This window comes from Psilocybe cubensis, chromosome 7 (genome assembly GCF_017499595.1).
Source record: "Psilocybe cubensis strain MGC-MH-2018 chromosome 7, whole genome shotgun sequence".
NCBI classification, from domain to species: Eukaryota; Fungi; Basidiomycota; class Agaricomycetes; order Agaricales; family Agrocybaceae; genus Psilocybe; species Psilocybe cubensis.
This window is the reverse complement of record NC_063005.1, coordinates 3,135,863-3,163,168: the sequence shown is the minus strand read 5'-3', so window position 1 is coordinate 3,163,168 and position 27,306 is coordinate 3,135,863. Positions and strand designations below refer to the sequence as shown.

The following is a 27,306-nucleotide window of genomic DNA, read 5'->3' as shown; positions in this document are numbered from 1 at the left end:
TAGAAAGGAGGTTGCCGTCCGTTGTTATCTCCTGGGGGCTAGCTAGTGTGACCCGAGCGGACGGAGGACCTAATCACTCCGAGCGAGTTTACTGGAATGTGGACGTGCATGAGAGCTCTGAGCGGAGATTAGATCAAACCGGCTGCCTGGCTTGGCGGCTCGGCCTCTGTTGTGTGACTGATTAGATTAAATTTGTAAGCCGAGCCGGCTCAGTTCGGTTCGGCGGCGATTAAAAGAGTTATCTAAGACAAACATGCCGGCTGTGATTGGCTGGGCCGTGTTATCTCACATTATCTCCAGCTCTACTTTCCCGCCCTCCCCTCCCCCTTGCTCACTTTCCACTAGCATCCTCCCTTAATATCCTCCCTCCATTCTTCCCCACCCTCCGACTCGTCCCCATCGTCAGACACAGTGGCCAGCCTTCTTTGTACGTCGTCTCCGTCTCTCTTGCTTTCTTCCACAACCAAACTCCGTGCTGACACACCTGCCCTCGTGGCAGATCTCTATTAGGCTGTCTTCACCTAATCTATATCTCTCCCTGATAAAAAAAATCACATAGGGCCCTTTTCCTCTTTCTCATTCGCGCGAATCAAAGGATGTCCCCCGTCGTGCTCGAATCTCCAGCATTGAATTTGCACAACACCAACATGTCTACCATGGCACGGATACAGCAGCAGTTCACACAGAATGGCGGTGCTACGTCAGAGGCCGGTCCCGGCCAGAGTAGCAGCAGTCCAAACGGCCAGAGTGAGTTCTTGCAGTGCTTTTGCAGGGAAGATTGTGTTCGCTCATCTGCTGGGTCTTACAGGTGGCCAAGAAGAGTTCAACTTCTCCGCGAATGTCATTACACCGTCGCGCACGAGCTGCTCCAACTGCGGTGTCACCGACAGCCCTCTATGGAGGCGCGATCCCTCAGGAAACACCGTCTGCAATGCGTGTGGTGAGTCGCTTTCTGTCTCTCTTTCCCTTCCTTTTCCTCCCTGGGATGAATGGCCACTGGCACGGACGGACTCTATACGACACGTGGTGGACGAGACGCGCTTTTTCTCTTTGTTCTTTACGTTTTCTCTTCCCTTTTTTCCCTTTTTTTGCTTGTCTTATCTTTGCAGACCCTGCCTGTCAGTTCTGCTTTGGGTGTTAGACTGGTTTGGCTCCATATCTCTATCTCTATCGAGATGACGTGACATCTTGCCGCGTCCTTCTATCTATCTGCAACTGTTCTTCGGCCCTTCAGTTGGTTTGCTGCGGTACAGCTACACCCTGCCCAGCCACCCCCACGTCCCATCCCCACCATACTTCGAATAGTTGTTGGTTGTTGCCCTGGAACGATTGCGAGACGCGTGGCCGCCGGGGCACTCGGGTTCTGTGGGAGTGAGCACACCGGAGATGGTGCGCTTGGACCTCTGGACGGCGTGACCTTCTTGTATGCTGGACATGCACTGTCCACGCATACCCCTTGGCCCTTTGGGTTTGGGGTTTTCTGGATATCTCAATATCTAGTACATGGGCTCGCAGTTGAGGTGGAAGTTGTACACGTTTCAAAGATCTCACAAGGGTGGTTTTTGAGATCGTTTTCGTTGTTCGGTTGCTCGGGTCAAGGTTCTGTGTTTTTGGCTTTGACTTTACTACTTCGTCTTCGCTATTTCTATTTCTATCGTTATCTTTCCGCACAGAGGCATAGTTTCGCGGATATCTCGTGACGGGACAATCAGTTCAACTGTCGTTATAACGCGGTGACGGGTTGTTCGAGTCGACGGATCTATATGATATCTTTTCATAATTGGTGTGGCGGACACGAGGCGGGTGTATGCTGGGTTGTGTCTTGTTGTTTCTGGTTCATATGACCCCCTCCCACCCCTTGGGCTGTAACCATTGCACTCTTTACTTGCTCTCTCTTTTCTTATTCGTATCTCTTATGTGGATCGAATTATGCCTTCGGCTCTTATTTGCTTTTTTCTTTTTTCGTACCTTTTCTGCTTCGAGCCGTTGCTTGGACTATTCTTTCCAATTATACTCTTCCGGCGATCGACAAGCTTCATCTGAGATGGAGATGGAGATTGCAGATTCCTTCCCCGACTATAGAGTCCTTCACGCTCTTCCCCCTCCACCTTTCGTTCTTTCTTTGTGCTTGTGCTTGTGTTGCTTGTGCTGTTGTTGGACCTATTACGCACAGACGCTCCCCCTTGATCTACTTGACCTTTGATGCCTGCATGCTGTCTGCCTGCCTGGCAGTCGGCCGGCCCCACCCTTTCCACTTACAACCCCCTCTCATGTTTCCCCCCTGTCCATCTGCAGCTTCCATCCACATTACGCCGCACGCGCACACTCATCTTTATTGCGCCGCAGCCCCTCCTTGGTGATTGGGTTAAAGGGGGGTACGTGAGTCGGTGTGGATGGGTGGGTGGATAAAATGAATTTGATATTGAAATGGAACGGAACCAGATCTCGGTTAACTATACAGTGGTCTGGTTGTGGTTGTGGGTTTCTGCACAGCACATCAAAACCCTGCTTATTTTTAACTTGTGTCATATGAATGTGAGGGAGGGAGACGAAGTGCGATGGAAGGAAGGAAGACTTGTCGCTCCGACCAATTGCCTGCCTCGTTTTCGGCTGGCTTCTTCCTTTCTCTTTCTGTTCTGTTCTCTTCTTGGGTGTGCTTGGGTATACTTATACTTATACCCTTCTCTATCCCTGCATGGGTTCATCTTCTATCTTGTTCTTTATCTTTCTATCTCTTTCTTGAGAGGAAGAAGAAGGCTTTTTAAACCTGGTGCTGGTGCTGGGTTATCGAAATCGACTATCTCTCTATCTTCTATCTTCTATCGCTCTCTGTGGTCTGCCTACGCTACTGGCACACGTTACCACATCGCAGACGCACTTTATCATCTACAACGGTCGCTCTCCTGAGCACACCCCCGCCGGTATCAAAAGAATATAAAGAAAACGTGCTGCTGCTGCTCAGTTTATAATCATATGCAGGGCCGGTGTATCTGTCAGTCTTGATGTTGTTGTCGTGATCGCTTGTCTCTGGTCCGAGGCGCCTTTTTAGCCTTTTTCATTGTTCATTTTTTTCATTTTTTGCTCGTGATGGCTTCATTTGGGGTCATCTCTCTTCTTCTTCATTGATCTTGATCTCATTGCTTTTTTACTTTTTACTTTTCGCTTTTTTTCTTTCTTTCTTGATTGACTCGTTTCGTTTTTTCCTTCGGGGCGCCAACACCCCTCTTCCCCTCCGTTCGTTCGTTGGCTGGTGCTTCCTTCTTGCGCTCGACAATTAATGATGTCTCGAGTCTCAAGTCGAGTCGAGTCGTCCCGCTTGCCACCCGCATCCCTCATCCCTTTTTACCCTTTGGAGTTTTGTTTTTATGTGATCGAGCCTCGTTTTTTACTGGTTGCTAACTTTCTCCGTTTTTTCCCCTTTTTTCTATGCTTGTTTCCTCTCATCGACATCCTATCATCTACAACCAACCAACCACCCCACCCCAACCCCCCATTTACCCCAATGTCGAATGGTTCAATGTTTGCGTTTTGCGTTTTGCTTTGCTTTGCTCTGCATGACTCCTCCTATCTTGGTGCTGTGTTGTGTTTTGCTCGCTACGCAATGCGGCATGTCTGCCATGAATACGAATACGGATGCTGATACGAATACGACCGGCATCTTGGCCACGACCTACGACTACAACCACGACTATCATCACCATAACCTCGACCTTGACCTCGACCTCGACATCAAACTGCGACCTTACGAACGACACGCACCACACGGATACCTCATTTTTTGGTTTTCTGTATACCCCTCGATACCGTTTTGCTGGCACTTATCCTCACTTATCCACTTGGTGTTACTGTCCACTTTGACAACTTGCAACTTGCAACTCGTACCGAACGATACTTTGACTTGTAAACCTGCGACTTGCAACCCGCGACACGAATCCCAACCCGAAACCGAAAACCGAAACGAAATCTGAACACGATACTCGGTGTACGACACTGACGACGACGAACACAACGACGACGTACGACGCACGACAACGACGACGACGGTAATTGAACGCATACTCGCATTCGTATACCGCCATTTCCCTTGGTTCACGTCAAATTATTCCCCTTCGTCATTTGCCTTGTTGGTGCCCCCGATGCCTCCAGGTCTCTATCAAAAATCGAGACACATGCCTCGACCTTCTTCCCTTGGGCGGACGACGACTCCGCCTACGACGACTGCCAACTCGTCTTCAGCTAACAACGGTGCTGCACCCCCCGCCGCCGCTTCAAGTACGACAACGGCTCCAGCGACGACGACGGTTGGCCCGTCACCGTTTGCGCCACCGTCGGCTCGGGCAGCGGCCGCGGCCGCTGCTGCTGCTGCTGCTGCCAATGCGGTGCCTCCTGCGACGCCGAGCAAGATTGTTGTTGTTGACCCTGCGTTGACGTCCTCGCCGACGTCTGTAGCGGCTGCTGCTGTCGCCGCGGCCAACGCAGCTGCCTCCTCTGCGTCCAGCTCCAACAACGCCAAGCCGATAGGCCCCCACACGAACGCAGCGGGCGGTACGTGTCCTGGCGATGGGCGGTGCGATGGTACAGGCGGAACGAGCGCGTGCAGCGGGTGTCCGACGTACAATAATGTGTTGGCATTAACGGCTAGGATCGAAAGTGCGATGCAGGCTGCAGCTGCGTCGTCTGAAGGTGGTGAAGGTGCGGGTGGTGAGGACGGTGCGGAGGATGTGGTTATGATGATGGTGAAAGATGGCGGTGAGGACGGTGTGCCGGGTTCGCCGGGTGCGGGCGTCGACAGTGATGCCAGTGGTGCGGTTGGTGTTGCTAGTGCCAGTGCGGGTGGAAGTGCGAGTGTAGGTGCCAGTGCAAGTGCGGCGGCGAACCGTAAGGCGCGCCCGGCTGTTGGTGCGCTTTGCTGTGCGAATTGCGGGACGAGTACGACTCCACTTTGGAGGAGGGATGATGTGGGGAATAATATTTGTAATGCTTGTGGTGAGTTGTTGGTTTTTTTTTTCCTTTTTCCCTTTTTTCTTTTCTTTCTCTGTGTTTTTTTTTGGGTTTCTGTTCTTTTGGACTTGCGATTTCTGTGTTTTTTTTTTTGCATTTGTTTTATCCACATGACTTGAATTTGGGACTTTGGCTCTCTCGGGCATGCCAGGCGATGGCTGAATGAATGGATGGGTTTTTTTGGGGGCACAGTCCGGCAGGAGCTTTTTCTTGGTGCTCCCTAGGGATTGAATATGTGCTGCTCACATCATCTCAACGTGCCTCCGAGCATGAGGGGGACTGGAGTGGCGGAATCTTGGTTTCCCACATCTTATCAGATAACGATCGACTCATGGTCATGGGTATGGGTTTTTCGAGAGTTGGGGACTTCTCTCGCCCGGACCCTGTTTCTGGTTTTTTTCCTCCTCGTTACCGGGGTCCATTAGCCTAATTTCATCCCATCCATTTCGTCCTATCCCACGGCACCGTTTTCTTTTTTTTTGCCTGTTTTTTTTTTTCTTCTTTTTTCATTGTTTTTGCTGCGTTGGGTGGTGGGATGGGATAGGATACCGTCCGTTCGAGCGGTGTCTTATTTCTGGTGTGCTTGTTCTTTCTCATCCGTCCTTCTGACGGGTGGATAAATGAGCATTGTTAAACCCGATTTTCGGACAAGGGTTATATTTCTCTCTACTTTTTTCGTCCTTTTCGTTTCTATTTGGGACCTTTTGAGTTTTCCTTTTTTTCCCTTGGCTGCTCCTATTTTCTGTTCGCTCTCGAACTCTTTGATTGCATTGGTGTCTTTTCTGTGTCTCTCTTTCTTTGCTGTCTTTTTGGTGTGTTTAGATAAGGGTTTGGCAATTTGGCTCACACGCGATATTCTTCCCTCTTTTCTTCCCTCATCCTTTCCACTTCCTCCTCTTCCTTTCATCTTAATCTAGGTCTCTACTTCAAGCTGCACGGAACCCACCGCCCCAATTCTATGAAGAAGACCGTCATCAAGCGACGGAAGCGAGTGCCCGCTGCGCCTGGTGCACCTGGTGGCATTAGTGTCACAGGCCGTATGTCGGATCAAGCGGCCGCTGAGGCGCTCGTGGCTGTCGGCCGTGTCAATCTCTCACCTGGTGGCAATGCCGAGGACAGCGACGGTGAAGGCGACGACCAGCCTAAGAAGAAGCGTACGAGGCGAACGGGCAAGATGTCACGTGACAAGGACGATGATGTGCTCATGGACGGAGACGACGACGAAGATCCGAGAGAACAGCAGCAGCAACAGTCGCAGAGAAAGAGGCGTGCGCCTGGCGGTGGTGCTGCTGGGAGCGTCAATGGATGGAACGGCGGTGAACGCTCGGCGTCGCCGCACAGGGCGCCGTCGCGGAACCAGGAGTACCTCCCGCGAGGCGGATTGCCCGCGTTCCCTGTTGCCGGACCCGGATTCGAGCTTCCGTCGCTGGCGGCGCTGAACAATGGCGGAGCAGCATTCTTGGGCAGTGCGAGTGCGCCTTCTAGTTATATCCGTTCGGGATCCAATGCGCCAAGTAGGACTCACTCGCCTTTAGGACCTGCTGGATCGTCGGCGGCTGGTGCTGCTCAACAGCAGCAACAGCAACAGCAATATTACGCTGGAGGACCTGGAGCCGTTGGAGGAGGAGGTGGGTCGCCGCACAGCGAGATGTCGAGTTTGATGGTCGCTGCTGGCGTTGCTCTTGGAGGTCTTGGTATACCGAGCTACATGGACCTGGAGAGGCACTACTTTGAGCTCTCCGAGCAGAAGAGGAAGTGGGAGGAGATGATGGAGAGGACCGACAGGATCATGGCCGGCGTGAAGAGGACGTTGGATGAGATGAGAGGATTGGCGGCGCAGGCACAACAGCAACAACAACAGCATTCGCCTAGTCAGATCCATCATCTCCCAGCGGGTATTCAGCAACAGTCGTTGCCACCACCACCAGGATCGAGGAGGCAGTCGCCTCAGCTTGCGGCTGCGTCGCAGTCGTCGCCTGGATCGTCGGCGGCCACGACGAGCGGTGCGGGACCTGCAGTCGCTGCCCCTGCAGCTGTTGTCGCTCCTGCTCCTGCTCCTGCTGTTCCCCTGAACAAGCCTAGCTCCAACGCGGACCGCGAGAAAGCTCCGATATGGCCTATCATCGATTCAACTGCTACTCGTGATTAGAACTCCAAAAGAGAGGTGTTGTCTTAGACGTGTCCGTCGTATCGCGCTTTATTCTCACATCTATCAGTGCGCGCAAGAAGAAGTGTGTTCTCACTCTTTTTTACGGTTTTTGTGCGCTCGTTTTTGCTGTATTTAAAACCATCAACCTCCTCGTATGCTCTGGTCCCTCCAACTTCACCTTGGATCCTGTGTTTTTCCTATTTCTCGCCTCTTACCGGACACTTCATTCGATTAATTCCATTCACGCATTTGCCTGTGTTTACTGGTTTCGGATATCCCCCTTGGTCCTCCGAATCCTCGTTCCTTTCCTCTCATCCGACCTCTTTAATCCTTATAATTCCAACAGCGATCTACATATTTTATTCGTGTTTTCGGATAAAAAATGTTTCTGCTTTCCTCTTGCGTATCGTATATTTCTTTCTATCTCTTTGTTTCTTATCATCTACCTAGTTCCTCGTCGTCTGTCTCCTTTTTAGGACACTTCATCCACCCAACCCCCACCACTCGTATTGATAATATGCCTATGTTTATTATGTACATCCTTTTACTTTCCTGTTTCTTTTTTTCCCTTTATAGCTTCGGGCGGAGGAGTCGGTTCACAAAAGGGTCGATTTCATTACGGAATAACTTCATTCTTCCTTCTTCATTTTTTTTATATCTGGCCGCCCCCTAGTATCTTCTTTCTTTTTCTCCTCTATGTCTCTGTCTATGTTGTGTCTCTGTACTCTAAGCCTTTTATTGACAACTATTTTTTTACCTTTTACTTCTTTTCTTGGTTTTATACTTTTTAGCTTTAGTCTCGTTTGTTTGTTTTCGTGCTTCGTATTTCTGTGTTCTATTATCGTCCTTTTTGCTTTGAATTTCGACGTTTGGAAAGCTTATATCCACTACCCCCGTTCGTCGGCTTGTTATATCCCCCCCTTTCCTCCGTCCGCTTATCTCCCACCTTCATTCATTCCCTCCGTTCCTGCCGTGTACCTTTTATTCGAATTTCCCCCTTTTTTGTCTATGATATCCATCCGTTTCTCTCGTCTTTTCTTTACTACCTACCTACCTGCCTGTGACCAGTATTCTATTTGCTTGAAGAGGGTGGAGGGGAGGTGTCGAGCATGCTTACGTTTTCCCTCTACCCCCTTGATAATGTATATATGTTGTTTTCTTTGAAAACAAAATACCCCACTCGATTTGTTTTCTTTTACTTGAGTTTTAGACTTTTAGTTGTGGTTGGCGCTTTTTTTTCTTGCCTTCTTACGCCTTTATATTCTTACATTGTTATATAGTTGTTACCGGGTCATGGCTGCTAGGCTTGGCTTTACCCTTATTTTTGTATTTGACAGATACCTAGAGCTTATATCTGTTTTACTATGCTTTATGTCTTGTGGATATCCGATCCATTTGATGTATTTGCTTACTATGTTATGCTATATGATATGGTTTTGCATGTGGTGACATACGCAATTGCATAGAGTGCATGAAAAGCCTATTCATATAAAAGAAAAAGACATTCGTGAGTAGTCTGGTGTGGCCGGAGATTAACATGTCCGTGTCGGAACTTGTAATTTTTGGAGTTGTCCGACGGGCGTCAATTCCGTCAATACAACTTGGTGGATTTGTGATGCTCTAGTTTATCTTTACCTTTCGATATACCTGCTATCGGCAACCTTTCTTTTATCTTTATTGTACAACTGCCATCTTGATGTGGATCTCCGATTCTAGACCTTGCAAAAGCGTTTGTGAGCCGGCCAAGCCTGTTTTTGGCTGGCCAATTTGTTGTGCCGATTAGTGTGTTGGTCATAATCAAGCCTATTAAAAGATTTACGCACCACTCACGATCACAATAGTACACAAGCTTGCACCTAGACTCTGTCATGAACACCATAATGAAGCTTTGATGGATCATAAACCAGCTCACCTCGAACAAACCAACAAGTCTTTGTCCTTCACCACACTGCAGAACGAGCATTTCCTTGGGTTCTTTCCTTTGAACATCTTTGATTCGACTAGCGGCTTAACAACGTCCTTTCCGCCCATTACAGCTTGCTTGACTTCCTCAGGCGGTATTTTATCACTGTGTTTTATCCTGAGCAGAGCGTCTATTTTCTCGATGTCGCTTAACGATAGCGATGGAATGAAGTCGTCCGGTGTGACGTGAAAGATAGGAGGAATTCCTCTTCTAATGCTGTAGCGTAATCTCGCTGGCGAAAACGGATCGTCCGAGTTTAAAAACAGGGGCTCAAGATTAAAGTTGTTTCTGGGAGTGACATAGGTAGCACGGACCCTAAAAAAATTCAAATTAAAGACATGGTATATGAGATCGCAACATGACCTACCAGGCAGGTTTACGCGAATGATAAAGGTATGTGAGCAAGGACATCATACGGTCTGCCTGGTACTTTGTCATCGCTTCGAAGTCGTGGTGAGAGAGGTTCCCGCACTCTGATCGGGGGTCAGAAGGAACTGAGTATGTCGAGACGTTTGAGACAAGCTCGAAGGGAACGTACTGCATGCTTCTGGAAATGTCATAACGATCAAGAATCGAGTTGTCGTCAAATCGGTGAACAGAAGATGTCCCCAATCTCTCTTGAACATATATCTCAGTTTCTGGCACAGGAGGTTTCACATCTTAGCATCTCACGCACCGTTTTCTTTGCTGACGCTTTGACAATCTGAGTAGAGAAGCTGATGAGTGTGTACACGGGAATGCGACAATGTCGTCCATCCAAGGTAGAGATCTGACATGATCATAATACTAACCTCATACAAGTAGGCAATAGGGACCCATTCCCTTAACCGTTTCTTTCCGTGCTGCTTGACCCAATCCCTGACCTGCTTCAGTACATTCTTTCGCATCATAAAATCATGAGGTGTGAGATCAAACACTTCTTCAGGTTTTTTAAAAAACTTTTGGGATACGTCGACCCTGCGGCAGCCAAATGTGCGGCATTGAACCAATTTTGATGTCGCGCAGGTTCCATATATATCGACCAACAACAGTGGGTCTAAACTGAAATTATTGAAAGACAAAATATTAGTTATTGATGGAAATATTGACAGAGTGAAAGTCCAACTTGGGAACATCGGCAAAGGCTGATCCAAGAGGGTCATTCATCAGAGTAGAAATGCAGGTATAAAGCAAAGATTCAAATGGGTGGCAACTAGGGGTCCGTTGTGGTGAAGTCTCATATGTGAAAAGTTGCTTTATCGGAGTTTATATATAGTAGGACGCCGATGCAGGGCCGAGACTTCAAGCTTCAAGCTTCAAGCTGATTGTATAATATAGTCCGTCTGGGTCTTCTTCCCGCCGATTACAGCTTGCCTGACTTCCTCAGGAGGTATTTTATCGCTGTATTTCATATTGAGGATGTTGTCAATTTTCTGGGTGTCAATTAACAATAACGATGGAATAAAGTCGTCTGGTGTGACATGAAAGAGGGAAGAGAGGCCGTTTGTTTGAAGGCGGTCGCGCATTGGAACACCAATCTGGGCCAGAGCTTATCCGTACAAAACTAGTTATATAAATTTTACATAGCCAGTCTACTAGAGTTTTAAGATGATCTATTTGTCTTAAACCTTTCTGTATAATAGAAAATTCAACAGAGAAACTCGAATAGGAAGCAAAACCTGAAGTAGTAAACGCCCAGTTATCAAAGTCTCCAACCAAATAGGACCGGATAATGCTAGCCATGCTACCACCCATGCGTATCCTAAAGCCTTTGGCACTCTTTCAAGTTTCATTCGCTTCCCTAAAAATATCATACCGTCTTCAAACGCTATGGCGGCTGCTTGTAAAGTAAAGAAGAGGATATTTCTGTAAAATGAAGTCACATTTCGTATGGCCACAAAATCAGCCGTGCCATGGATGATCCCGGAGACCAAGAAAGCGACGAATAGTTGGAGGTAAGCAGACATGAGAGTTCCTTTAGGATAACCAAGGAAAACATTCGCAAAATGTTTTCCATGTGCAGAAACCATCTGGTGTATCGCAGAGCTATAAGACAGGAGACAATGTAGAAGTAAAAAATTAAATACTCACCCGACGTAGTGATTGATGCCATGTTCGGCTGAACCAGAGGGACTCGATTAGCGCCTGGCTGAGGTTGACGAATTATAGGACTCACCCCCAAAATTTACGAACAGTTGTCGTTTCGCTGAGCGGGCCTGTCATATCAGGGTAGTCCTTTGGCTCCCCTTCACCCACCATGACAATGAGTGCGGAACTCAAGGTATGGTTTAACCTAATGAAACAGTACAATGCGGTCCAGTATCCCATGGCGTTCCAAATTTGCCATAGAAAGCCATGGGCCCCCATCGGCTCATTATTATCGCGATGGAAAGCAGGGTTGTGTCGCATAACGTAGGAGATGATATCCCAAACAAGATAAAGGCATATAGTCTTCAAGATATTGTCTATGACAAAGCCCCAACGCGATTTGGAAGAACGCCGCAAAGCAGGTGCTTCGTAGTTCCAATTTACACCTCTCGTATTAGATATGAGATCATTCGCCCAGTTCATCCTGGAGTATAAATCCATTTCACTAGGAGATTTGATTTGTCCGTTTCGTCGTAATGTTAAATGAGGTTCATTGAGAAACAGGAAGTCGGACGCTTGAGCCATTAAATTGGCAGATGCAAGGCCAAAAAGATATCGAATCATGGGAGCATCTCGATGGTTGGATGTGGAAGGTTGAAAAACGATACTACCAAACAATAGGCAGGATAGAGCAAAAAATATGGTCCGTCGGGTTTGTGAAGGTTTGAGTGCTACACCTATCAGCAGAGTAGACCACATCAAAACCACCTTGATAAGGTTGCTTCGAAGTGTGCTGATTAGGCTTGAGACCGTGTCATTCATAGCTGTTACTTCTAGGATGGTAACCTTTGCAATAGCGCTTTATATGCGGAGTAACCGGCGTCAGAGTGCGAACGTATATCAGTGACGTATTGCCACGTTTACAGGACGTGTAACACACATTATATCCTGGGAAGACATTATGATTTATAAAACTATTGAGATGGTTTTGATTTCGTATTTTCCCTGTGAATTCGGACGCACAAGTATATATATATTTGTATACCTTATGTAGTGGAGGTTTCCCAACCGCAGTGAACCAACCGAAAAACCGAGAACGGATAGCTCAGATCCCTAGGTTGAGTTGAACGCTCCCAGGGACAATGCTAGGCAGAGTAACCCGGAAGACCAAAAACTGGTTATCCACATCTATTCCAGCGTCAAAAGGGACGCCAAGGGAAACTCCATGTGTGCTGAGGAAATCATTATCAGACTAAAATAAATGTATCAGTATCGATCCTCAACTTTGGACGATGTGGCTTACAGCAGTGATCAAAAAGTAGTCGTTGGGGAAGGATGGGTCATTAGCGGGTGCCAGAGCTAACGATTCCCATTTTGCATCGATCAAGGTCTCGTCGTCTGGGGAACCTAATACGCGCTTGAATAAATTGAATACGAAAAATTAGAATAAAGTTCTTTGCCAACCATTGTGCAAACCAAATCTGGCCAATTGAGTACTGTCCAAAAAGTTGACAAAGGATACGTAATTAGCGGCAGTGATACTTTTGGCCAGTTTTCCGTTAGGTGAAATAGGTGTCGAAGCAGTGTCGAATGAGGTACCATGGATATCTGTGGCTTTAGCAATAGAGAACAAGTCTGCCTGCCTGAAGAAAGAGGAATTTTTCTCAGTTTGGGACTCGGATGATAAGATTGCACAAAATGTTCTCACTTGTAACTGGATTTGTTATCGTTTCCTCCCCGTCCATCTCCATCTCTAGACAGTGCCAAAAACACACCAGCACCTAAGAAGTGTATTTCACTACAAGCTTCCGTTTTTCCGCTGCTGCTTTGTGGCAATGGCACCACCCATTCTCCAATTAAGGGTACTTCAACCAACGGATTCGATACGTTGTAAGCAAATAGGCGCGTAAAGCGTGATGTGCTCTTGTCGCTACCACCATCTTGGATAGTGGCAGACTGGAGCATGGCATATAGAGTGTTTGTGGTAGGATCGATGGTAAGGCCTTCGAAGCCTGGTATCAACCATTTAGTCACGATGTCAAAGAACATATAAATCTTCGATTTATACCTTGATTAGCTGCCCTCCCGGTATCTGGATCGTCCTCGGAAGTGAAATTCAGCTCTCCGTCGATAATGGGTAGGATTGCTGCGGGAGGCTGGATCGTCTGCAAGAGTTGCCCTGCCGCATTGAACCGATAGATGTATGGACCATACTCATCACTTAGCCAGTATCTGTACAATGGTTTGATGAGATACGTTCACACATAAATTCCGTACTTACGATCCATCAGTGTTTAATACAATACCCTCGATATCCAACACGAGATGCGGCTCGCTGTTCGAGGCAATTGGCATCTGAGGATCGGCAGTCGGTACCGTTGGAAATCCACTCTGAGCTGGTCTGATTGCGCTGGGATCCAGACCACTTGTCTTCGTATTTCCCCTTTCAACCTCAAGAGTAGTGTTAACATACGAAATATTAAACGTCTGTTGCGCAGCGGAGAACGTTAGTTGAGTAGAGCTCGTATATGGAGACAACGTGAACCGAAGTTCATGGCGACGCGCTTGATAGTCAACTGTGCCATCACTTCAACATGCCAAATTTGCATGAGTAACAAAAGAAAGGCACACTTTATGACTTGTACTCACACATTAAAACCGCGATCAGGATGGACGACCAAGGTTCCAGAGAAGGTCCCATCTGTGTGAGCCGTCCATGTACCACGTTTGATAGCGATAGCACTTCCGATTCCACCAATGGTATCGCCAGTTGATTCTAAGAAATCCGAAGGAATAAGACCAAATCCAACAAGCCCCTGTTGCGTATAGCTTCGATTAACTATCAAGACATATTACGGCACATCTGAACTTACCTTATTGATGTATGTAAGTCCGTCCAAAGTTACGGATACGGCTGCTGCTGCGGCAGACGAAGTCTGAGTGGAATCTACTGTTGGGGCACAACTAACCCCTCTAAGTAAGGACAACGATCCGCATAAAACGAGAATAGCCCCAGACAAAGTATACATCACAATCACAGTACCCTGTACAGGGCCCATTGTTGCATTTTATACTAACTCCCGTTTTAAATACGGTGAACGTGCGTGCGTGGATTGGTTATTCGGTTTTCCTTATGAGAGGCGTAAAGTTAGACGGTAAAAATGGGTCGTGTGGGACGGACATAGAAGTCCTCAAAGAACGAGAGGAAAGTCACGATGACGCTGAACAACAGCACGAGGACACGCGATCTATCGCCGTATTTTGGATGTCAGTTGCCCAAAATTGAGTCGCACAGTTTGAGATTATTTTGAACAGCTTAGCGTTAATTATACATGGCATATTGAGACCTGCAATTTATTTATACAGCTAAATTACTTTTAGAATCTCTCCATACGACAATGAAGAACGTTCATTGCTCACCTAGTACAATCTCAACTTCATATCGTTTATTCCCAAACAAACGAGGTGTCTTCCTCCATAGCCTCATTAAGTTCATCGTTGGTGGTAGCGTCTAAATGTGTTAGTAGTATAAAAGTGATCAATCAACATGTGGGTAACGGAAATGTCAACGAACACTTACCTAGTAAGTCAAAATGGCTGGCACCTGCGGTCAACAGAATTTCCTTCAAGGTCATACTTGAAGGATCATCGTAGAAAACATCTTCATCTTCATCTTTGTGCCCATTCAGGTCGATATTCGAATTATCCTTCCGCGGTGGTAAATTGGGCCTGATCGGACGAGGTGTGGCTTCTGTGTTATCCACATCCCATGAATTTTCGTCATCGTTCGCAGGTACGGACTCGTCATGAATACCGCCAAATGCTGATGATGAAGTCGATGGCATACTAGGCAAGCTGACTGACGGACCCATTTCTAATGAACGTGTTATAGCCGATGGAATCCTAGGTATCGGAGTGCCTTGGCCCAGACCATGCCTTTTTCCGCGCGTTGGAGTACCAGCCGTCCAGATCCTGTTTACTACCGGCTTTGATTTGGACTTTGGCGTCTTAAGCGGCGAAAAACCATAACCTTCTTCATCAGTGTTCTCATCGTCAGTTGGAAAGTCGTTGGTTTCGTCAACAAGCTAAGGAAGGGTTTAATATCATAGCATTTATGCGAAAGAAAAGGATACCTACTCTGTCAACTTCATCATCGAGGGGATCATTGGACGAGGACGTTCTCTGCGTCCGCTTCCGGGCCAGAGAAAAGTGAATAGACTGTAGCCTGTTGCTCCTAGAAGATTTGCCAGGCAATATTTGTGGCGGATCAGGCAGATGAACTTCTGACAACTCCGACAACGATGATGACGACAATGGACATGCCGAATCCATTGTTGAGCGGGCGTGCTGGTTGAGACTGGTTTGTACTTTCAGCCTCTCGCCTTCCTTTCTGTCGTCGAGAGCTGGTTTGAGAGGCGTACATTGATCGGGAATCGCAGGATATGGAGGTAGAACTACGGTGCGAATGTGCTCGATTTTCTTCTCCAAGGTATCTTCTTCCACATCTAAAGCCTCGTACTCCGAAGTCAACCCCAGCGAGCTAAGAAGCTCTTTTCCTGGCACAGGATCGACAAATGTCAAAGTCATGGAAAATTCCGGAGGAGTCCAAAATAGATTCGAGGGTGCTATAGATGGAGCCAGGATGGACTCAAATTTGCCTCTGAGTTCGGATCCGATTTTTCTCGTTTGAGTGAGTGCATCCAATAGATTTAGCCGCATTAGCCTTTCAGTTTCCCGGTACTCAGAAAGCATTATTTCTGCGTGGGCTTTGCTTGATATATTTCCAACTGGTCCGACATTAGACTTAACCTTGACCTGAAAAACAGGACGGCGTAGCCTTTTCAGATGAGATGGATGATGAGCGGCAGCAACCGGTAAAGGAGGTGGGGGTCCAGTAGGTTTCTGCAGTTTCTTTAAGTCACAGTTAATCTGACAGTGAAAAAACGTACAGCGGATGGTTGGTCCGAGAGGTTCATATTGACGATGGAAGGCGCTCTGGCAGACTTGATTCCTGCCAGTAAAACGAGAAAGGAAAGTAAATGCTTCCCTTCTTCGCCTACCCAGTAACGCTGGAGAAGTTCTTCTAACTTTGAATCTGCAAGGGCTTTCAATTTATCCGTTGGAATTGCAGAATATTTCGAGTCCATGTTTCCGCACAGAGAATTCTGTGCAGTAAACATGAAAACACAAAAAGAGGTTTCAGATCATTTGTCACAGACCCGTAAGACTTGAAGATCATTCGCCGATTTGGTCAATAACGAGGCCTGCTTCTTCCAAGTATGTATACTAGCCTGGTACGCTGCAAGTGACGCGGTATACGTAAATGGCAGAGTCTGTAAGGCTACGAAGGATAAATTATTCAGGTAACTATCAGGTCCATGAAGAACATAAAGGAGAACCTACATACGCTTATCTGGTCAGATACTATACTCCCAGAAACTTTCATCAAAGCGTGAGTTGACAATGATAAAATTAAGCGTTCAAACCTACTACATCGTGAACAAGCCTTAGCGCCCGTACATAGTGGAGTACTCACTTTTCTCCAAAGCACTCCTCTAAGAGCGATTTTCTGACTACAACTTCTTTCCACCAGAACGCGTTACTTGGCTCTGCAATTGCTACTGAATTTGCACTAGGTCCTGCCTTCATACCAGATCGCGCAGAAGGGGTGAAGATGCTTTGGTGGCGGAGAATTTCCAGGTACTTCGACAAAGAGGTTCGAAATGCTAGCGACTCGGATGGTTGTGTACATGGATATGTAGACAGAATCTGTATCGGTAGATGTCAGTGTGTCACTAAAATTGAAATGCACCTCAGGGGCATGCTCTTAAACAAAGCATCGGATGGTCCGAACGCGACACTTAAACGCTGTTTGTTAAAATACGCACGCTTTTCACAGTCTTTCCTTCAATCTTTCCTACTAGAAAATAACTCACGTCCTCCATAACCTTCGTACGTTCTCGCAAACCGCGTGTGCGAGGATTGAAGATTTGGTGGTCATACTCCGGATTGTTCGCCAAGGGATATTCAAGGATGTGAAGGTGAACCAGTAAAATTAACGGAATTGGAAGTGCTACGACGTCCGGGTGAGGAGTCACCGATAACGCTGTTCCCGACACGAGCGACATCGTTGAAGACGCGTCAAGACCAAGGAGTTAAAAATTAAAGTTCAGACTCCGGCAAATCTTGAAGCTTGATTCTTAACCGGTAACGTCCGACTCAAACCCCAACCCTAACTTGAACAACAATTCTCCACTGATAAGCCTGGTGGGGGACACTTTCAATGGAAACTCGAGCGCAAGACAAGTTCAATTGGTTCGTTTATAATTCTGAAAAGGTAACCTATCTGGAACCAAGCCTACTATGTGGACCTCCAGATTGAATCACCGGCGTTCAAGTTGTTGACGATGTCACCATCAGTGAACCGAAATACGGAGCTATGGAACATCCTTCCCCGACAACTATTTCGACTAATTGGTCTTCATTGTAACTTCCCTAGACTTCCGAGGCCGCCAATACCATACTTATCACTTCCTTCAAATCCGAAGGAATTTGAGATCATTTCGATTGTGTCCAGCCTAGAATGAATTCAACCAGTCTCGCATCAATGGCGCCTCATTTATCAAGTCAGCCATGCATACGTCGCAAGCGTCCATCGCCCACAGTACATGCCCTTAGGGCTGTATATTGCCTCATACTTCGATAACGGGTCACATCATTCTTCAATCTCTTTACAAATCAGTCGCTGCCACGATGGACATTGGAATGCTTCTGGACATGGAGAATTTCACCGGATCCATTTCGCCTGCCGTGCATTCGTCTGCGAGTATCACATCTCTGAACTCCAACGAAAATATCTCGGCGAGGGCTCTGGAAGTACCCAGGACTCCAAGAGCGCATTTGCTTTCCATGACTAACATCAACGAACCTCTCAACCATTCTCAATGGGACAATCAGATTCAGCCCATGAAGCAATGGTCGCAGTTCGGTCAATATCAGTACGCCTCTCCTCAGGGCATGAAAACCATTTCACCTTTGAATCCTTCTTGTTCCACCCCTGCGTCTCTTCGTCAGGATACAGTTTCCTGCACTACTACTCGCTCGTCCTTCCCAGCCAACACTGGAATTTATGATGGCAAAAGCCAGTTTTCATCACCTGCCCAATCGCGAGAGGATATCCAATGGCAAATGTATCTCACAGCTTCGCTATCGAATCCGCTGAATACTCTTGAGTTTGCGGAGTCTCATAGCTCGCCTATGTTGTATCCTTCAGATATGCAAGGTCAGGGAGGAATTGCTCCCTCATTCCAGATTGATTCTTCTTTATTTCCCCAACCGAACAGCCTTGCGTTTCCTTCCAGCCAAAACACAGATATATTCAATTCCATTCCATTCATTGACAGTCCTCCTCGCATATCTGCGGGCTTTCGCTCCTCACATGAGTTGTTATCGGCGCAGAGGCCTGATAATCCAGCAATCATTGGAGCATCTGCCTCTCAAGTTACTCCAGCTCGTAGTGGGGATGTACCCACAATGAACCCAAATGGATCCTACGCATCACTTCTCGGTTTTACTCCGCTTTCAGAATTCACTTTTAACCCTAGTACGTTCACTCCTCCTGGAGGCCTACGCGACGATGTACCAACCATGACATTGTCTTCTCCTTCAAACTCGTCACCTTCCCGTGGTCGTCCTCAAACTCGTGCCCCTCGTTCTTCTGATACCAAACGGCAAGGTGGTTTATCTGGTTGGGATAATAGTTGTAGCGTTGCGACGCCTTCTACGGTTTCTTTGACACAGAAAAAACGGCGCCGGTCGACGTCAACCTCTCCAAGCGTGGCTATTAGACGACCGTATGGACTCTCTCCGCTATCTCTTTCTAACAGTTCCAACAGCGAGGCTACATCCTCGGCACATCAACCTAAGAGACGGCGGCAGTTCACATCACTCACCACGTCATCTCGCATCGTAGAGACTGAGGAAATTGCGAGCGACGATGATATTGATAACGCTGTCGACGACAACGAATCGGACGACTATCGTCCCTCTCGATCACCATCTCCAGATCTTCCTTTCGGCCACAACTTCGCCCTTGAATTTGAACTCCAGGGATCCAAGCAGCGCCAGAGCAAAGCGGATTCGGTGACTGCTTCTCCCTCTAAGAAAAAATCGAGGCGGGGTAAAGGCAAAGCAAAAGGGAGCGCCGCCCTCGCCCTCGCCGTCGTTACTCAGCTTGGCTCGAAGGGAGTTAGCGGTGGCTCCAGCGAGCAGCTCAGCCTAGACTTGGATGACTTGGACGTCATGACACTGTATCAGGAAGGTAAAACCGGCATCCGTAAGAGGAAGAACAATCCAATTCCCTTACCCATCCCCGTTCCAAACCTCAACAAGAAGAGCCGCGGAAGGAAGGTTCCTTTCGTGGCAGATCTCACTGCAGGTGGGATACGTAGGTCGGCAAGTGTCATGTCAGGCGATAACACCAATGACGAGTATTATGCTGGAGACGACGGTGAGAATGGCAGGGATAATGGTTCAGGGGGCACAGCGAGGTCAAGGAACTTACGGAAGTCCACCACACCCGCCCCCGTGGTGGATGAGAGTGGCTGTAGGACGTACGTTTGCGTTATTCCTGGATGCGGTAAATGCTTTGTTCGTGGAGAGCATTTGAAGCGCCATGTTCGAAGCATACATACGCATGATAAACGTGAGTGGTTTGTTATACTTCGTGTGGTTTTGAGCTCTTATTCTTTGTGTAGCCCATCACTGTCCATACGAGGGCTGTGATAAATCTTTTAGTCGACGTGACAATTTGGGACAACATGTTCGTATCCATCTTCAACCATGAATTCCTCGGCTCTGTCAATGGTACATTCCTCCGTATTTTTGTAGCACTATATATATCGCAATGTTGTACATACGCTTTATTGTTTTCCTTCTTTGTTAATTTGCTTGCTGTTTGATTGCACTCTGTAGACTCAAGGCACCTCTTTCCTTTCTTCATCTACGGATTATGACGATATAAGATTAATGAATAATATAGGGGCACTGATTAATTAGTGTCGAACTTCTGTGTTTTTGAAGGTTCGTTGATATTTCCTGAGTCGATAACATCGACGAACAATCAGAATCAGTATTAACCTATTGACATTAATCCAAGATGAGTACGCAGCAACGCTCATCTACGGATAAGTTATCAGTGCGTCAGCGAGGACAGAATTTTTCCAGTTGGGATCGTCATTAACTCCTGACAGCTACCGACTTTCCTTTGATACCTAAGTGCCTGATATTGTCAGTTCTCACATCCCATCACCTTCTATGATCTGTAGAACACTCCTGTATTTTGTAGGCTCTCTCTATATAATGTTCACGTCTTATTTCGCGTTCCCCACTCGCGTAAGTTTCGCGGCGTTAATCCTCCTCACTTGCTCCGATTTCCATTACTTTTTCCAGTGTTTGGACACCGTTGACCCCCTTTTCTTACTCCTCCACGTGAGTTGTCCCAGACATTCAGGCTTTTGTCGTCCCTTTTCTCTTCCCTCTCGAGTCGCGTTGCTTCGGGTTTTCCGTTTATATGGGTGTGTATCCCAAACGGAAATTACCAAAAAATGGAGAAAAACTTTATTTGTGTTCAATTTGTGAAAAGCAAAAGACTTGAAATTACTTGACAATATTTGCTTCGTGTCTGTTCTCTCGGACTCGGACCTCCCGCCAAAGCCCTACGCACCCCCAGAATGTTATAAACACCGCATATTCTGTTCCTTCTCATCTCTCTTCCAATATTCCTTTCTTACCTCTCTAAACAGGAAATCCCACTAACCTAAATATCTTATTCAAGGATTTCTTCCGAGCCACCTCAACAAAAATAGAAGTTAAATCACTGCCACATGTCACTCCGCCAAACCCGGACAACCACCGTAAGCAGGGCGCTAATAGCGTCTCCCGGAACCGTGCTCCATGTCATTCATTTGAATAGCCCCAGATACTCATGGATTCCTTATCTTGAAGACTCGCTTGAGTATTAAATGAGGTAGGTATTGCTTCGAGCCAACTCGAATTCTCAATAAACTCGACGCAATGAATGAATTTTGTTCTAAAGCTTCCACCGATTGTTCGGCGAGAATCATTCCACGAGTCGGGACAAACATAGCATCATCAAATGGAGGTGAGAACTTGGAATCAATACCATGTCAAAGCGCTTTTCGGCACTGGGCGCGCGACATTTAACCGCCTCATTGCTCCTCACGACGCCAGGACAAATCAAGCAGAGTCACCGGTTAAAGAGCGGCGGGTGGCGGTTTGTTTTCCTGAATCCCCCCATCATTGTCCAGCTTAATAGTCGGTCGCGATCCCCTTGCAAGAGACTTCCCCTGTCGTAGTGCACAGACTTCAACTGATTTGACTCCAGATCATCTATGTCAGTAGCATCTTCCCGAGGCCGATCACGCAGTCGCGAGCGGCGGCGACACCGTGATCCAGCTCCACTATCCTACTACCCAGCTCAGGGATATCCGGCACAGTATCCCCCCTATTCGCAGCCACCACCGCCCCCTCTTCAAGGTGCGAATGGGTACGGAGGACCCATGAAGTCTCGAAATGTCAGTCCAGACGGCACTTCGAGAGCAAAGCCGAAGGTAAACGCTTCGACGGTGAACACGGTGTCATACGCGCAGCAGCAGCTCGGTGTCTCGATCACGGAAGGCATGAAGCAGGCATACGAAGAGTGTAAAGCAAGCGTCCTTCGAATAGCCGCACAGTGTCGGGCGAAGAACAGGAAGTTCAGGTGGGCATGATCGTCGTATGAAAACAAGTATTGATGGCAATTGGTCACCGCTTTCCCATCGATCAGGGATGTTGACTTTGATTTGGAAAATGACCGCCATCTATGCCTCCACAATTTGGGGGACAACAATATATTCCAGGTTGCAGATGTTCGACGCGTACCGGAATTGTTTACCAACCCTGTTTTCTACACTGGAACAAGCAAATCAGCAGAAATTATACAGGGCGCGGTGGAAGATTGTTATCTGGTGTCGGCTCTGTCGAGCATGACATCCGTTCGGAGATTGATTGACAATCTATGTGTCGCTGTACGTCGTTTCTTGTTTTGCCAGCGCTCTCTCTATTCACTCATATGTATCGTCATCTTTTGATCTAGAGAGACGAAGAGGTTGGGATATACGGTTTCTTGTTTTACAGAGATTGCTACTGGGTTCCAGTCATCGTCGACGAGTAAGTAACCCCAGTTTGTACAGAAATCGAACTCATCACTCATCCTCCTCTGGATCAGCCTCCTGTTCACCCGTGTTCCAAAGTACGAACAGCTATCACATTCGGAGAAAGAACTATACCACTTCGAGAAAGAAAACTATAACAAGACTGCGAGGCAAGGATCCGATTCCCTGTACTTCTCTCGCCCTGCTACAGATGGAGAGACCTGGGTCCCGTTGGTTGAAAAGGCGTATGCTAAGGTTCATGGCGATTACGCTTCAGTGATGTACGGTCGGACTTCAGATGCTATCGAAGACATGACAGGGTACGTCTGCTTAAAATGTAGCAGCCTGGTGTACCTCATCTCATTTCTTGATTGTCATAAGTGGTGTTTCGAATCTAATATTAACCAAGGTGTGCATGTCAAGATTATTGCACTATGGAAAGCGACTGATTCTTCAGCTGAATTTTTTATTCGAATGTGTTTCTCTGTCGCGCATGGGACAATATGCATGACAGGATATCTTGAATCACGACAAATTTTGGCACGATGAACTGGTCAAAGCTAATGAAGACCGACTCTTTGGTTGCTGGTTCAAGACCCTCGATGGGTTCCGCAGTGGTGTCAGAAATGCTTCAGTGGATGGTCTCGTTGGAAATCTTTCCCACTCCGTTGTCAAAGCCGTAGAGATCAGGGGCAAGCGATTCGTGGTGCTGCGCGATCCATGGGGTACGGCTGGCTGGGATGGACCATGGTCAGATGGATCCAAAGAATGGACCAAGGAATGGTTAGAGATTCTTCCTGAGCTCGGCCATTCTTTTGGAGGGAAAGGGCAGTTTGTCATGGAATGTGAGTTGATTTCTTTCTATTAGTGGATATTCAGTTGCCTACTATGAATTCCAGATAAAGATTTCTTGAACATATGGCAAGAGGTACAAAGGACACTCATATTTGATGACTCGTGGGTCATGTCTTCCCAATGGTTGCACGTCTCGTTACCGTTCCCCAACATGAAAGCCTTTTCGTACGGTGATATCAACTGTAAGCCCTTTCCATGATATCAGAATATTGCCATTCAACGTGCTATATAGTCTCGTTCTCTCTACCAGCCGCCTCACCCGTGATTATTGTGCTGTCCAAGTACAACACACGTTATTTCAAGGACATATCCGGTCCTTGCCTTTGGAATCTTGACTTTTTACTCGCCAAAGAAGGCGAGACCGAGCCTATTGCCCAATCTTCATATTCGTTCTTTGCCAGCAGATCAGTCAGTGTAGAAATGGATTTGCAAGCTGGGAATTACATTATTCTGGTGACGCCCTTTTATTTCTTTTCCAGTGAATTTATGTTAAAGGACATCAGGCAAGAATTGATCCCGCTCCCGTTCGAGACAAGGTAGGTTTTCGTACTTGGGATCTTTTCAGTAGGCCAATACTCTCAAAGGACTATTTCAGGAACGGCCTTGCTTCCGGATGGGACAGACGGAAACTCAATCGTATCATGACTGAACGCGCCAAAGGTCAATCAATTGCATCAAGTGAGTGCTGCCAACACCTTCTACCAGCATTGAAAAACTAAATGCGTCTCCAGATTATAAACCAAAGTAGGTACTCATATTGTTGTGAGCTCCCTTGCCTAACTCCCTTCAGTCCAGAGCTTCTTCCAACTCCGGCATCTGCTGTGCTTGCAAGCCAGCAGGTGAAATCGGACAAGGCAGCCATTGATGCCATCAAGACATACGCCGGGGAGGTAAAACCAGGTGAGAGTGTAACTGTCACCACGACTACGACGACGACGACTGTGGTGAGCAAGAACGGCGGCTCCTCCAGCGCCAATGAGCCAGCATCAGAGCGCCCAGTACGCGGTGGCTCAAAGGGTGTAAACAACATCACTGCGGGCCATATGCCAAACGGTAAAGGATACGGACGTGCGCCTAATGGAACGTATCCCATGGAACCTGGATGGGCTGGGATCCCCCCGGGCTCCCCTCCTCTGAGCCCTGGGAAGATCACGCCGTTCCCGCCTGGACTCCTTCCTCCCCCTCCCCCTCTGGATCTAGCCCCGCTTTCTCCACCACTGTTGCCTATCGGTGGCTCCATGCCACTTCCGACTGATGTCCTTGAGGACGACAACTCGATTGTGATTGGCTTGAAAGTGTACACAAAAAAGATAGCGCCTGCAGTCATCACTGGTAGATTAAAATCTCCTCCAGGAGCCTCGACCGGACCTGCTCTTGGTGGGTATTAAATCATTCATTGATTTTGGTTTTTCGTATCCAGGAGTACATTTCGAGTACATTTTTTCATGGGACTTTTACTACATCACAGTTTGATACCGCAGAATAAGCGCTTTATGGTTTTCATATATTATTTAGACTAGATAATTGTAGTAGTAATCGGTGACTAGTTATGCAGTGTCCTCTTGCTGTGTAATACGTAAGTTTAGATATCGCTGTGGCTCAAGTTTAGAAGTGGCGATGATTGCGGTGTATTCGGGACGATCAGTGCTAGTGACAGGCGTGGTTCAGCATTCTCTTTTGTTGATACGCTCATGATCAAGTTCAATGTTGGACTTTTTTCATACACTGCTCTTTTTGACCCCAACTACATCGACGTTCGGTAATGTCATTTGCAGGGGCGAACAACGTTGTCATTACCAATGGGACTTTCAGCACCCATCATGTTCAACTGTTCAATCCAATCTCAGGTGCGAAAGAATCGTCTTCATATCGGACTGGAGTCATAAGCTGATAACGCATGGCCTAACGGCGATAGTGGGATTCGAGCGCTTACAGAATCACGTTGCCCACGTAGCATTTCACGACTCTGGAGAACGCTTCGATCCACCGAAATGCCATCCCAACACACGAGTTACCATCATCAAAAAGATCATGAACTGGATCAACGGACTAGATCATCTCTACCGCGATTCAGTTTTCTTGTGGCTCTACGGCGCAGCGGGCGCTGGAAAGTCTGCAATTGCACAAACAATCGCGGAGATGCTGGATAGCCGGAATGGGTGTATCGCTAGTTTCTTTTTTGCAAGGGATGACCCGCATCGAGGAACGGCCAGGTTTCTTGTTCCGACGCTGGCGTACCAGTTGGCGGTGAAGCTTCCGCCTGTGTTTCGAGCTTGCGTGGTGCAGGTATTCGAGAATGATCCTCTAGTTGTGACTCGATCGTTCGAGTCACAATTCACTGCACTCATTAAAGGCCCTCTTCTCCAGCTCCTCCAGAATGGATGTACATTCGACCACAATATCGTGATTATCATCGATGGCTTGGATGAATGCGAAGACTCTAAAGTTCAAGCCAGAATTGTCTACGCCGCATTTCGTGTGCTCCAGGATGAATCCATCCCGCTGAAAATTCTCTTAGCAAGCCGCCCGGAAGTGGCAATATCATCTGCATTCAGTTTGAAGGGGCCTGAGGAGTTGACAATAGTCGCGCTGGATGACGACTATCAATCGCGAGAGGACATTGAATATTTCTTGGTGGACAGCTTTTGCAAGATCAAGTCACAGCATTGCCGTCGGGCGCATATCCCTGAAGGGTGGCCCTCGCCGAGTCAAATCACTACCCTTGTAGAGCGGTCCTCAGGCCAGTTTATTTATGCGTCAACGGTGGTGAAATATGTCGAGTCATCTCGCCATCGTCCGACGCATAGACTGGAGATTGTGCTTGGCGTACGGCCCACCATGGCAGGCGACAATCCGTTCGCCGAGCTCGACGCGCTGTACCGTCATATCCTGATGGGAGTCGAAGAAGTGGATCTAATACTGAAAATTCTCGCGTTCGTCACCTTCTGCCCTCCCGGCTTCTACGACGAAGTTTCAGTGAGCTTTGTAGAAGCCTTTCTATCTCTCGAGACAGGCGATGCGCAGGTTTTGCTGCACAACCTTGCTTCGCTTGTATCGCTGGATGATTGGGTTGGCGTGAGGGGCCCTTTGGGCCAGATTTCGCGTGCGCCGTGGATCCGAATTTTGCACGCGTCGTTGAAGGACTATCTAGTCGATAAGAGCCGGTCGAGGGATTTGTATATTGATCCACCCAATATGCATGCCTTTTTTGCTCAGCTGTCGTTCAGTCACATATCTGCTGGTAGGAAATCTGGTTATTATGAAGCTGGGATAAAAATCTGATGGTATTTTAGGAATAAAAAGGCATGATATTTGGACCGTTTTCGATCGACTATTCCATCATCTGCCTCTTGCACACCCAAATGACTATCTCATAACAGAAACTAGGAGCCTCTCACTCGATCACTGCCTGGAGCTTTGCAATATGCATGAAAGGGGAAATCTACGAACGGAAACTAATTTTATTGCACAATACATCGAGTTTCTTTCCAACCTAAAAAATGTACGTGCTTTAAACTTGATCGCAGATTCAGGGTAAATTTGATCTATTTTCAGAATTGGGATATACCAGAGATATCTCAATTCGCAGATGTGGAAACAGCATCACTTAAACAGCGTGTACAGTCAGAATTAGGACCGAATATCCCACATTTGCATATCTCCTTCCTGCTTGCGACGCTGTTAACACTCGATAGTGTAGTAATGCAGGATTCGCTCGACATATCCTCTACATCCTTCCGCTTTCCATCCTTTGGAAAATTTCTGAGAACACCCAGGGACACGATGCTACTGGGATGGATCATCTCACGGAACCGACATGAGTGGACACCAGTGCTTATCAGATTTATCTGTGATATCTTATACGACAGGATCGCTTCAGGGCAAAGGGACGATGGCACCATACATGGCCACGGCTTATTTTTGGGCGCTGCTACAAGCACTCTGCAGTTCATTTGTGGGAGCTTACCGTACATGCGCAACAGAACGAGGGCTCTGCGTCATCGCCGCAGTTGGGCGTATAGCTTCTTACAAACGCTGTCGTACCAGAGATCTCTGAG

The 27,306-nt window shown here is 47.4% G+C and overlaps 8 protein-coding genes across 8 annotated transcripts; 5 read left to right on the top strand and 3 right to left on the bottom strand.

Annotated features, from left to right (window-relative positions):
- Positions 1 to 596: 596 nt before the first annotated feature.
- JR316_0008499 (GATA-type transcription factor sreA) lies at positions 597 to 1,141 on the top strand (the record flags this gene model as incomplete). Its single annotated transcript, XM_047894213.1, has 3 exons — positions 597 to 747; positions 809 to 940; positions 1,110 to 1,141. 3 exons carry the CDS (start codon positions 597 to 599, stop codon positions 1,139 to 1,141), a joined length of 315 nt encoding a protein of 104 aa, XP_047747528.1.
- A 3,028-nt stretch (positions 1,142 to 4,169) lies between these two features.
- JR316_0008498 (Siderophore biosynthesis regulatory protein URBS1) lies at positions 4,170 to 7,150 on the top strand (the record flags this gene model as incomplete). Its single annotated transcript, XM_047894212.1, has 2 exons — positions 4,170 to 4,986; positions 5,919 to 7,150. 2 exons carry the CDS (start codon positions 4,170 to 4,172, stop codon positions 7,148 to 7,150), a joined length of 2,049 nt encoding a protein of 682 aa, XP_047747527.1.
- Positions 7,151 to 9,006: 1,856 nt separating this feature from the next.
- JR316_0008497 (Acetyltransferase ataH) lies at positions 9,007 to 11,663 on the bottom strand (the record flags this gene model as incomplete). The annotated part of the gene is made up of 7 exons (XM_047894211.1): positions 9,007 to 9,013; positions 9,063 to 9,428; positions 9,481 to 9,728; positions 9,905 to 9,991; positions 10,772 to 11,122; positions 11,184 to 11,211; positions 11,269 to 11,663. 7 exons carry the CDS (start codon positions 11,661 to 11,663, stop codon positions 9,007 to 9,009), a joined length of 1,482 nt encoding a protein of 493 aa, XP_047747526.1.
- Positions 11,664 to 12,285: 622 nt separating this feature from the next.
- On the bottom strand, positions 12,286 to 14,239 carry JR316_0008496 (putative secreted protein; the record flags this gene model as incomplete). The annotated part of the gene is made up of 8 exons (XM_047894210.1): positions 12,286 to 12,432; positions 12,484 to 12,587; positions 12,645 to 12,823; positions 12,889 to 13,192; positions 13,249 to 13,412; positions 13,462 to 13,767; positions 13,830 to 13,996; positions 14,054 to 14,239. 8 exons carry the CDS (start codon positions 14,237 to 14,239, stop codon positions 12,286 to 12,288), a joined length of 1,557 nt encoding a protein of 518 aa, XP_047747525.1.
- A 387-nt stretch (positions 14,240 to 14,626) lies between these two features.
- JR316_0008495 (uncharacterized protein) lies at positions 14,627 to 17,308 on the bottom strand (the record flags this gene model as incomplete). The annotated part of the gene is made up of 9 exons (XM_047894209.1): positions 14,627 to 14,691; positions 14,761 to 15,003; positions 15,049 to 15,265; positions 15,318 to 16,082; positions 16,130 to 16,345; positions 16,400 to 16,521; positions 16,584 to 16,666; positions 16,717 to 16,949; positions 17,117 to 17,308. 9 exons carry the CDS (start codon positions 17,306 to 17,308, stop codon positions 14,627 to 14,629), a joined length of 2,136 nt encoding a protein of 711 aa, XP_047747524.1.
- Positions 17,309 to 17,933: 625 nt separating this feature from the next.
- Positions 17,934 to 19,964, top strand: JR316_0008494 (uncharacterized protein; the record flags this gene model as incomplete). Its single annotated transcript, XM_047894208.1, has 2 exons — positions 17,934 to 19,792; positions 19,937 to 19,964. 2 exons carry the CDS (start codon positions 17,934 to 17,936, stop codon positions 19,962 to 19,964), a joined length of 1,887 nt encoding a protein of 628 aa, XP_047747523.1.
- Positions 19,965 to 21,592: 1,628 nt separating this feature from the next.
- JR316_0008493 (Calpain-9) lies at positions 21,593 to 24,636 on the top strand (the record flags this gene model as incomplete). Its single annotated transcript, XM_047894207.1, has 12 exons — positions 21,593 to 21,960; positions 22,027 to 22,267; positions 22,336 to 22,409; positions 22,468 to 22,713; positions 22,775 to 22,802; positions 22,908 to 23,238; positions 23,293 to 23,430; positions 23,481 to 23,701; positions 23,752 to 23,784; positions 23,833 to 23,926; positions 23,980 to 23,992; positions 24,039 to 24,636. The coding sequence occupies 12 exons, from the start codon at positions 21,593 to 21,595 to the stop codon at positions 24,634 to 24,636; spliced, it is 2,385 nt and encodes a 794-aa protein (XP_047747522.1).
- A 643-nt stretch (positions 24,637 to 25,279) lies between these two features.
- Positions 25,280 to 26,530, top strand: JR316_0008492 (uncharacterized protein; the record flags this gene model as incomplete). Its single annotated transcript, XM_047894206.1, has 1 exon — positions 25,280 to 26,530. One exon carries the CDS (start codon positions 25,280 to 25,282, stop codon positions 26,528 to 26,530), a length of 1,251 nt encoding a protein of 416 aa, XP_047747521.1.
- Between the last annotated feature and the right edge of the window lie 776 nt (positions 26,531 to 27,306).